We start from the raw sequence: 12,157 nt of genomic DNA on the forward strand, positions 1-12,157 counted from the left end.
TACCAAGTAAAACCGTGCTCGGGAGACGAAATTTTGGATATGAATATTAATTCAATAAGTACTCGCTATTATAATATTAATCATTTAGTGAACCAGAGGAATAGAGGGCGTCTTAGTTTGTTGATTTTACTCTAGCTAATAATCTGTAGGTTTGCTGACCGAGCGAGACCATTTTAACTTACAGAGGGAAAAGAAAGTCGCAAGATGAACTAATTTTTTGTTTTTAAAAACCCTATATGGAATCAATTTAAGCTGAAAGTTACAAAGGAGATTTTTTTTAAACAAAGCTGCATTTTTGGCTAGAGGTGAACTGGCACGTGTAACCTCTGACGTAGGTGACGGGACAACGGGATTTTATTCGAGGTAAGGGTAAGGTATTCTAAGTATGGGCGAGGCTTTCAGATGTTTAACAGACCTTGTGAAGTCAGAAAAAATATCTCCCCACCCCACCCTACACCTCCCCTCTCCCCTCGCCGCATTCATAGTTTCGGTCTTTACTACACAAGTATACATTTCATCACAGAAATTCAAATTAGTAAAGGCTATTTTATTTTTCATTATGGCATAATTTGGCAGGTGGTATTAAAATCCGGTTTACGTACAGTCAAGATTACGTCTTTTCCTTCACAACGCGGTACTTCAATATGCACTATTTAAGAAATAAAAACAATCCAATTTCTCGATCATTTAACCTCTCAACCCTGTTGTTATGGTTACCTTGTAAATCGTCCGACAAGAGCTTCCACGAAATCCACAGTCTGTTTCTGAAAGTGTTCATTTGTTACGCTGGAGGAACTGGAAGTGAAACAGAAGTTGTTGTTGTTGTTGTAATATTTTCTCAAGAAAAAACAATTACGTTAATTAGCTGCATTTATCTGTACAGGCCTGTATATCCGAACATGGAACGCCAAATAGGTAACCAAATACGATACCGTGCTGAGACGTATCAGAATTAAGCTACAACATGTAGATTATCCTATGGTAAATATTCATCTTTTAAAATATCATCACATTTGAAGAGCCATTCCGCGCTCCATATCCTGAAAACGGGATGAAGTAATGCCCCTGAAAGCTGTACGTGGGTTATGTTATGAAGGGTATTGATAAACAGAGGAGTCAATGGTGGAGGCATCGGCACCAGAGATCTAAGGGTGAGAATGGGGGAGGGGCGGAGGGGACGGGGCGTTAGGAGGGGTGAGGCGGACGGGAGTTGAATCGGGGACTATCTAAATACTGAATAAGCTCAACTAAGACAAACTATCCATGACAAAGTTCACACGCTTGTATCACTTAGGCTTACACACTTCTGTTGTGTTTGTATATGCTAATCGACCAACGCACCGCACCCCCTGCAACATGTAACTCCTCAAATCGCATATTTAACTCCCAGTACACGAATTACAATCACAACCTTAAAATTGCTGTTTAATTCATATTTCTTTGATGACAAAACAAAAGATTAGTCTTCAAACACTCGTTTCTTACATTGCTCTTTAACCACGGCACACACAAACACACACAAATTTCTACCACACTTGAGTTCAAATATTTGACAAATACTTGACTTTGGAATCAACAGTTACAAGTTAAGAACGATAAACATGTATCACCGAGAAAGGTAGAAACTAAACAATTTTTTTTTGTTTAAGGTTAACACATAGAAACCTTTTTATTTTCTCTATTTATATTTATAATATATTCCTTTAAAAATTGGTTTGCATAAGTATACTTTTCAAAACGACAGGACGCATGTTTTTCCGAAGTTGGATCAATTGTGGGAAATATGTTGAAGATGAAATTGATATTTAGAGAACCCATGTGACGCTTGGGTGATGACAATGATTAGGACAAGCATCGTCATGGTAACGTCCAAAGGTCATTCATGGACGAAGAGATAAAACTGTATTTCCGGGACTTGGAAAGGATTTATATACAAGAAAAACTTGGGGGGACCTGTAGAAGTTGACATAAACACGAGATTTGATTTCAAATCAAAACTATACGATACGGTGAGAGAAACGCATTAGCAGCACGTAACTTGATGGAAGTTGGAATCATGTGGGGTCAGCAGGTCAGAGGGAGACAATCAGTAACATTCCCACTACATGGGTACATGACCGTAGGACGATCGTTACAAATGGCCACGGGGCACTCCAACATAAACAGATCGAATGGGGTAGGATGGGATGAGGTGGGGGGGGGGCTACATGTTTCTCATTTCGGAGCCGCCCAAACGTCCTTTTGTTTTACTATATCGATGGTTCCCATCTCATATTGGAAATGCGGGATAATAAATTGGAAATATTCGACAACATAAAACTAACATACATTATTTGTCCTGCAATATTTATGGATTCAGTTGAGCAATATTTTTTAACAGTCACGATTTGGGTAAAGATTAATTCGTGTGATAATTAAGAAATTAAAATTTACTACCGAATGTTGAAAATATCTCCAATATTTCAGAGTCTGATTGAGAAAAGGGCCTTTACATGGTCATGGGCACCATGGACAGGAACATGGTCTATGACGTCACTATGAATTAATGATTGAACATTTCCATCGTTGACTACTTAGCCGTTAATCATTTCCGAAATGACACATGATTAATAATAGAGAAATAATATGCAATGTATCGAGACAACTGCGCTGAGGGACAGCGTCACTAACTAATAGCACATTCAGAAATTTTTCTTATGCTTTGGAGTTCCTCATGTCTTTGTCCCCTAATCCCGAAAATGAAGTACGCAACTTTCAGTTAAATGTAATTGGATTTATAAAGCATATGGTACAGCAAGCGAGCATTCCATTGTGTACAGAACAATTCTGGGGAGATGACTGGGTTAAGCTTACCTCGAGGGAAAATGTTTGCTCAAACATAACAGAGATTGATTTATCAGATGAGTCACTAACGCTAAGACATAAAACCAATAACCTAATACACAAACATGAACGTGAAATAGTTACCAGTAGCCATAGCAACGCAAGATGGGAGACATCTTGTCAATCGTGCGTGACGTAAAAATAAATGTCTGAACTTTAAAGCGGTCCGACTCTAGGAGTTCTTGAGGAGGTGAAATTTACACTTTAAAGCGGGCCGACTATAGGTGTTCTTGGTAGAAATGGAATTGAGAAGCCTCAATGGGTAAATTTACACTTTAAAGCGGTCCGACTCTAGGAGTTCTTGAGGAGGTGAAATTTACACTTTAAAGCGGTCCGACTGTAGGTGTTCTTGGTAGAAATGGAATTGAGAAGCCTCAATGGGTAAATTAACACTTTAAAGCGGTCCGATTATAGGTGTTCTTGGTAGAAATGGAATTGAGAAGCCTCAATGGGTAAATTAACACTTTAAAGCGGTCCGATTATAGGTGTTGTTGGTAGAAATGGAATTGAGAAGCCTCAATGGGTAAATTAACACTTTAAAGCGGTCCGATTATAGGTGTTCTTGGTAGAAATGGAATTGAGAAGCCTCAATGGGTAAATTAACACTTTAAAGCGGTCCGATTATAGGTGTTCTTGGTAGAAATGGAATTGAGAAGCCTCAATGGGTAAATTAACACTTTAAAGCGGTCCGATTATAGGTGTTCTTGGTAGAAATGGAATTGAGAAGCCTCAATGGGTAAATTAACACTTTAAAGCGGTCCGATTATAGGTGTTCTTGGTAGAAATGGAATTGAGAAGCCTCAATGGGTAAATTTACACTTTAAAGCGGTCCAACCATAGGTGTTCTTGAAAAGCATCAATGGTTACATTAACACTTTAAAGCGGTCCGACTATAGGAGTTCTTGAGAAGGTGAAATTTACACTTTAAAGCGGTCCGACTCTAGGTGTTCTTGAGGAACATCAATGAGTAAATTAACACTTTAAAGCGGTCCGATTATAGGTGTTCTTGGTAGAAATGGAATTGAGAAGCCTCAATGGGTAAATTTACACTTTAAAGCGGTCCAACCATAGGTGTTCTTGAAAAGCATCAATGGTTACATTAACACTTTAAAGCGGTCCGACTATAGGAGTTCTTGAGAAGGTGAAATTTACACTTTAAAGCGGGCCGACTATAGGTGTTCTTGGTAGAAATGGAATTGAGAAGCCTCAATGGGTAAATTTACACTTTAAAGCGGTCCGACTATAGGAGTTCTTGAGAAGGTGAAATTTACACTTTAAAGCGGGCCGACTATAGGTGTTCTTGGTAGAAATGGAATTGAGAAGCCTCAATGGGTAAATTTACACTTTAAAGCGGTCCGACTATAGGAGTTCTTGAGAAGGTGAAATTTACACTTTAAAGCGGGCCGACTATAGGTGTTCTTGGTAGAAATGGAATTGAGAAGCCTCAATGGGTAAATTTACACTTTAAAGCGGTCCGACTATAGGAGTTCTTGAGAAGGTGAAATTTACACTTTAAAGCGGGCCGACTATAGGTGTTCTTGGTAGAAATGGAATTGAGAAGCCTCAATGGGTAAATTTACACTTTAAAGCGGTCCGACTATAGGAGTTCTTGAGAAGGTGAAATTTACACTTTAAAGCGGGCCGACTATAGGAGTTCTTGAGAAGGTGAAATTTACACTTTAAAGCGGGCCGACTATAGGTGTTCTTGGTAGAAATGGAATTGAGAAGCCTCAATGGGTAAATTTACACTTTAAAGCGGTCCGACTATAGGAGTTCTTGAGAAGGTGAAATTTACACTTTAAAGCGGGCCGACTATAGGTGTTCTTGGTAGAAATGGAATTGAGAAGCCTCAATGGGTAAATTTACACTTTAAAGCGGTCCGACTATAGGAGTTCTTGAGAAGGTGAAATTTACACTTTAAAGCGGGCCGACTATAGGTGTTCTTGGTAGAAATGGAATTGAGAAGCCTCAATGGGTAAATTTACACTTTAAAGCGGTCCGACTATAGGAGTTCTTGAGGAGGTGAAATTTACACTTTAAAGCGGGTCGACTATAGGTGTTCTTGGTAGGGATGGAATTGAGAAGCCTCAATGGGTAAATGTACACAGAGTACCGTAATACAAATCTAGACTTGTAGTGATTCCGTTATTGTACTCGTATTTTAGTATACTTATTTGTACTCGGACTCGGTCATTGAGAATTGGTACTCGTACACGGAGCATTCCGTATGTTAGTATAGGAACTGCTGCAAATGTACGCACTCACATGATGGTGTCTGGAGTCCTGTACTATTACTCTTACCAAGGGAAATTCTAATTGTACTGGTACTAATGCTGCTGTACTCGAACTATAAGTACTCTTATGAACACATAGTCATTAGTAAGAATACAAAACTATGAGTTCTACATATGATTTATTTTAATACGAAGCCATGAATACGACGCCGAGTACAGAATAAATGTACTAAAAGTACGAATAAGAGTACGGAGTCGGTACGGAGTCCGGGTACTACAAGTTCGGTTACCTGTCTCTCTTTTGCAGTAAACTAAAACAGATTTGTAACGTACGATATATCAAACCAGAAATCTCATTTTATACACATTAGTGTAACCATTCCGACAGCAATGCTGTTGTATTTTATGTTGTGTGCTTTGTTCGACGAAACGGCCAGCCGTAGTATTATATGTTGTGTGCTTTGTACGATGAAACGGCCAACCGTGTTACATTCCACCATGGTAACAATCGCATGACATCTATAACATATACGCTGTCCAACATTGCCGCCCTTTAAATGGATTTGGGGCAGGATATATAATTGCATTCCTCATGATTTCAGACAAAATTACTTTCAATAGGCAAACAGAGTTAATACAATTCTCGAAAAAGACTCTTTGACCCCTCTGAGCATATAACAGATTTTCTCACAGTATTACAACGGTGATTTATACAAAACATATCCTGTAGGCTATTTATATAGTGAGGTGGGTTAAGCTTTAAGATCAGCTATACCCACCCGCTTTGCAATTTTAAGCTATTTCCAGTTAGTGTTGAATTGGACATTTCGACATTCTGACTGCATCATATCATATTTACGTCTGAATAGAGGACAATCATCAATCTAAATGCAACATATCGATCTAGACAGTTCTTAATTACAGAGTTACAATACAGAAAAGTTTGTGTTCCATAAACTTGAACAAAATATTTATAATTTCATGTGTAACCCTTAAGAGAATGCCAGAGTCGGTTCTTTCTACATAAGCTCTTATATGCCTTTTGACGGTCACGTGACATCATCATACTGAGGCGAATTTAACTTGCAGTTGCAGCATTTACGTACCATATTTGGATATTCGTGACATGGATTGACAATGACCTACTAGAGACTTGTCATAAAGTAAGTTTGATGAAATAGTTTTATAACAAATGAACAAGCAGTTCACTTTAAAATCCAGAAAGGTCTCCATATTAAGCTTGAAGCGTAACATTTTAAAACCTCAATCGCGAAGGGTCGTAAGAAATATTCCTTACTATTGCGTAGTAAAAGGTAACCCCCCGGTCACCCATCATTTACAGTGAAAGTCAAACCAATCGAGAAAACGTTTATTTGTGAATCAGCGAACAATCCACCACACAAATATAACATTTCTCTTAAAATGGATTAACTCCAGAGACCTTCAAATATGCGGTTTCTCCACAAATTGACAATGAAAGGAAGTCAAGGCGGAAAGCTGTTTCCCGTTGGAATAGGCTTTATAATCCACATATATTTACCGTGTTAGGAACCGGTACAGTTCTTTCGTTGGTCGTACGCAAACTTATACTCAATAATGTACACATATGTAGGAACTTAATCAAGTCCTTCCTTAACACATCGACTCATATACCAGTGTTATGTTCAAGGATGATTATCGGCCTGTATCATGGCATAGCGATTCATAGTTTAGCGCCCCGTGATTTACAAAACCCTATTTTGAATGTCTGTCGTACCTTATAGCATGAAAAACATGGTACGTGCATCCCTTAGTGAGTTTATACATGGTATGGTTACTTGAACTAACTTCTGACTATAGAATATTTCAACATCACTGATGGGATGTAAGCATGTTTAACATTCTGCCATCTTTTATTCCCCATGTAATGTAATTCTATAGGTCCAGTTCGTAACGGGAGTAGGTACATTTCTAAGTGTTACCGCACGTGCATTGGGTACAAATTCTCACTTTCGTTCCCATTAAGCCTGCTACCTCCCAACCGACGGAGGAGTCACGACTAGAGTGAGCCCCCAACATCATGCCCACTTTCTTCAATGCAGGAGAAGAAGATATTACAGACTGCATTGCACCTTGTTGTGAACGAAATTTTATGTTACAATAATAAAGATTTCTCAAAACCTGGCAGGGCATAGACCTATTTCAACACTTTGAACATTTTTGGGCATCTATTGACACTGTGTTCATTACATTGTGGCAATTTTCGTGTTTACGTGATTGCATTGTGACATAAAATTAACAAGACAGTCCTGAATGGCTGAATGTAGATACCATCTGCTCCTGCTTTATAAGCACTATCTTTTATTCCCATTAAACCACAAATATGTATTGTATCTAGTGCAGCTAGTTAGGCCTGTACATTCATAGCCTAACACGCTTGTATTGTTACCTCACTACTGCATGCATGTGTATGTACGTGTTTATGAAATGCGGGTGTATGTACGTGTTTATGAAATGCGGTTATGAAATGTCTTTCGTCAAGTGACAATGTACCTCAGAGAAACAGGTGGATATGCTATGAAATGAGTCACACGTCAAGATCATCACCTCTGTGAACTTCAAATTTTGACAACCCAAAGTCTACATTTAGCACGCACGGATATTGCCGAAGTAACGAGCAGGATGTCAAAGTTACCATAGCAACACTTTATACAATTTAAAACACACTCGAACTCTTAATATATATTGATAAACCGTTTCCCTATGGATATATTACGGTTAAATGAAAACATTGAATAAAGAAATTGCTGAAGCTTGCTAAAATTTGGTTCAACCATATACTAAAAATAGAACACTTCACAGCATAATTCATACATTCACACAAAAATAACACTTTCATATTCAGATTGTCTGAAATCAAGGGCTGTTTATTTCAATGTAAGGGTGCTATCGGTAGTTAAATCATGATATATTGTAAAAGAACCATACACTGACTCTTAACAGCGTTTCAAGAGTTACTATAGAGAGGAAGCGCGAGTCAAAGCATTTACCTAGCTCACAAATTAATGTTTCCGTTTCTTCTAGTTTTAATTGATACTAGCGTTTAGTTTTGAATTCTTCCCTTCCTTTTCTCTTTCCGGAATTGTGTTGTTTATAGAAAGTTAAGTATATATGCTCGAGCTTTTTCAGTATACTGCCGTGACGTCCCCAAATTTAGATACATAAGGGGAAAGGTATTTGTTCGTTGCGTAATGGCAAAGGGAACGCTCAGAAACAGGTGCGTGCGGCTGCAGTGTCCACCTATGACTAGTGGAGTATGGTCATTTTGAACATAGTTCAGGCCTCAACAGTTTCTACAGACGTACTGCCCTTGCATTAGCAAGTTTAGTTGCGTCGGTTATTCGAGTTAAATATTAGTATCCTCTGTATATATATCATGTGTATGTTTGGGCGGGGGGAGGGGGTTGGGGGTTGGGGAGGATACAATGTTCACTGGGGATTGTTAGCAGCTTCACATTCGTCAGTCAGTTGATGTATTGGCAAGAGTAAAATTTCTCTAGGGGGGGGGGGGGGGTATTTATATATTTTTTGGCACGTTGTTTGAATCTAAAAAGCTAAACAAAGTAAGTATGTTGTGACATCCTGAACAAACAGACCATGCACAATTTAAAAGTCACATAATTTGGTTGAATATTGTAACGAGTGTCAATATTTATTTGTTTTATTAGAATGTACTGCGTAGCATTGTGAACACACAAGTTTATATCACAATTACACAGCTACAGTATAAATATGGAAAGAATGCAAATTATTAAATATTAAGAATATGTCATTCTTTGACATTATTTCGAAATGTGCAATTTTTTTTAAATTTTATTATCACTTAAAGCCTATCTAGCCATAAGTTCCTTTTAGACAATTAGCAGGGATAATTATTGACTCACCTATCAAGCAGAAAATACACATCAAATCCTCCACGACATTGACTCTTCCGTCCAGCAGCCATGTGAGTTCCACCAGGTTCAACCCCAGGAGCAGCTCTCTTGATGAAATTAAACCCCATGACCACGTGACAGCAGATTACCATGGTGATGACCAGACCGCGGGTACCCTTCATGAACATGATTCAACCTAAAGTTAAGCCAAGAGATGACCTCAAAATGTCAAATTTTATTTTTCTGAAACTCTTTATAATTACAAATAAAGGGGGGGGGTGGGAAGGGGGGATACAAAAACCTGCACCATATCGTTCATGAACATACATGACGTCACAAACTTGTAAACAAGCCACTTTTTCTTTCTCACAGAAGAGTATTTCTCACAAAGAGCCAGCAAACCTATCTGAGAGTAATGGGAAATTTGTCTTTACCATGGAAACGGAAAGTGATCAAGTTGTCGTATAATTAACTTTATATCTCCCCTGTATATACACGATGACACTCCTCCCTATCACATCTCCCCCATCCCATCTCATCTCCCCCATCCCATCTCACCCATCCCATCTCCCCCATCTCATCTCCCCATCCCATCCCCCCATCCCATCTCACCCATTCCATTCCATCTCCCCCATTCCATCCCATCTCCCATCCCATCTCATCTCCACCATCCCATCTATATACACGATGACACTCCTCCCTATCATATCTCCCCCATCTCCCCATCTCATCTCCCCATCCCATCTCCCCCATCCCATCTCCCCATTCCATCTCATCTCCCCATCCCATCTCCCCCATCCCATCTCACCCATTCCATCCCATCTCCCCCATTCCATCCCATCTCCCCCATTCCATCCCATCTCCCATCCCATCTCATCTCCCCATCCCATCAATATACACGATGACACTCCTCCCTATCATATCTCCCCATCTCCCACATCCCATCTCCCCCATCCCATCTCCCCATTCCATCTCACCCATCCCATCCGCCCTTCTTTCGTCTCAACACTAGTAATCATATGTACCACATCAAATAGTCACCGATACAGTCACGTATCTATAGGGGTGGTGGGCTAGGCCCCCCATAATTTGTCTGGTCGTCCAGTCCCCCCCCCCCAAAAGAGTGTAATGATTTTTGTTTTGGAAAGTAGGTTCGACCAGTACTCTGCTTGACCCCCTAGAGCGTTCTTCCCCCACCCCACCCCCACCCCACCCCCACCACGCCCCTGAAAACAAATGATAATAATATGACAAACAGCTTAAGAACTAAATGTACTTCTCTAACAGAGTAAAGATCAAGTCCAATTCGTAGCTCATTGGCTTTGGTTGATGTGTTTATATTGTGGGGTTAATTTTCAGAGGTTTTGAGTCCCACAAACCGATCTTGCACAACACAAGCAAACCCCTCAAGCCAACAGAGTATGAACGGAACTTGATCCGAAAAAAATGATTAAATCATCATTGATTATCAGAGCAAACATAAACGGTTTCTTCTATAACTTCCGATCTTAATCCATAAATAGATATCTAATACAGTATCAGGGCAACTCCCTGATTTACAGATATCTAATACAGTACCAGGGCAGCTCTCTGGTTTACCGAACTGTCCATATCAGCCACAACTTTGTAGAAATGTAAACGAGGCCTAAAGGGCGCGAGTGGCAATGACCTGAATTTCCAATTTACCAGATACCACTCACCTTGGAAACTCTCGTCCTTCCTTTTGGATAAAAACACTTCCCACAATCGACTAGATTGCTAACTACACGTAAACTTGCTTCAGGAGGAATCGAAGATTGTCGACACAGCACTGATCGGTACAAGCAAGTGCGATAGCTCTTTGTGGCGCGCGTAAATATTTCGAAACAATGATGCTATATATAAAACGTATGATGTGGAAAAAAATTCCTGTTCCTTATCATGACAAAAAGGTTAATTGTTGGCAGTGTTCGGCTTGATTCTAATATTAAACCTCCTCAAACAGTTGATATTTCTTCCAAGTTAACTCAAGCAGCTGAAAGTTCTCTCTGGTTTCACTCAATGGAAGATTCAATACAATAAACACCACATATACGATGTCCCCGTCCAGTGAAGAAAACGTACATGTATCACACGAGAGAACTCCACAGTACAGAAAGGGTGCTTGCTTCAGTTATAAATACAGCTGTTGGATGTCACAGACGTATCGTCAGCTTCGAACAAGGTAGTTGCTTGAAGTCAGTTTTGATTCTAATTTACATTACTTTCTCCTATTAGGGTTTCCTGAAGTTATACAACTTCTTCCAGTAGCCTATCTCTACGAGAGAGAACCACTGTGCATTTCTGTGATTGTTACCAGTAAAGAGATTCTCGAATCTGAATAAGCCCGCAGCGCAACGTGAACTTGTAGAATAATGTGTGGCGGTTTCGGCGTGTGGATGAATTGACACCTCTGTGATATATTACTGTGTTGATGTATCCTAGGCACTTGTGTGTCTGTCTGGCTGGATGACCCCGATGAGGCATAAAATCGGAAACGATAATCCCAAATATAGGGTTAGAGTAGAGATAGAAAGGGGTGATTGTAGTCCTAGGGAGATTGGAAACGTTCACTGGAGGAGAAAAATACGGTCAACGACAAAAGAATTGTTATGTGAGTCATACTGGGGGTCATCTTTGTACTCAGACACATGGTGATGTGCTCAATGTGAATTATTAAGTAATATTTGTATGAATTAAACCGTTTATTGCTACAAGAATTGTCCAAAGGCATCCCAAATAGTTATAACAGATTCAAATAAGACTTAACAAGCCACTTGAAAGCGCAATACGGTTTATAGAGACAGGAGTTAGAGGGCGAAGTGACATGACAAAATAACACAATTAATGTGGAATAATATTTCCGAAGTCTGTCGAGTGATGATTGGTACTGTAAGAAAATGGTGCCTATGAGAAAGCCGCGGGGTTGAACAACTAAAAATGGAAAGGAAGTAGGCCTAAACGAATTTCCCCTCTTGCTTCGTAGACCTAAAAGGGCCTATTATTAGATCTCTGTGAAACTATGTCAAGACATGCATTGGCAGGGAAAGGGAGAGGAGGGGGGAGAAAGAGGGGAAACGGGGTGCCAGGAAGAAAGTGGGTAATGGG

General features: G+C 39.6%; 1 protein-coding gene across 1 annotated transcript in view; it reads right to left on the bottom strand.

Moving 5' to 3' along the window:
• Nucleotides 1–11,506, bottom strand: part of LOC139968583 (anthrax toxin receptor 1-like) — a 29,899-nt gene extending 18,393 nt beyond the window's left edge. Inside the window, exons 1-3 of the mRNA XM_071972723.1 lie at nucleotides 10,732–11,506; nucleotides 9,041–9,227; nucleotides 718–795 (exon numbers count right to left, since the gene is read on the bottom strand). Of these exons, the coding sequence (XP_071828824.1) occupies nucleotides 718–795; nucleotides 9,041–9,219 (257 nt within the window). The 5' untranslated portion in view covers nucleotides 9,220–9,227; nucleotides 10,732–11,506. The remainder of the gene's footprint in view (nucleotides 1–717; nucleotides 796–9,040; nucleotides 9,228–10,731) is intronic.
• Nucleotides 11,507–12,157: the final 651 nt, after the last annotated feature.

The sequence above is a fragment of the Apostichopus japonicus genome, chromosome 6 (genome assembly GCF_037975245.1).
Source record: "Apostichopus japonicus isolate 1M-3 chromosome 6, ASM3797524v1, whole genome shotgun sequence".
Lineage (NCBI taxonomy): Eukaryota > Metazoa > Echinodermata > Holothuroidea > Aspidochirotida > Stichopodidae > Apostichopus > Apostichopus japonicus.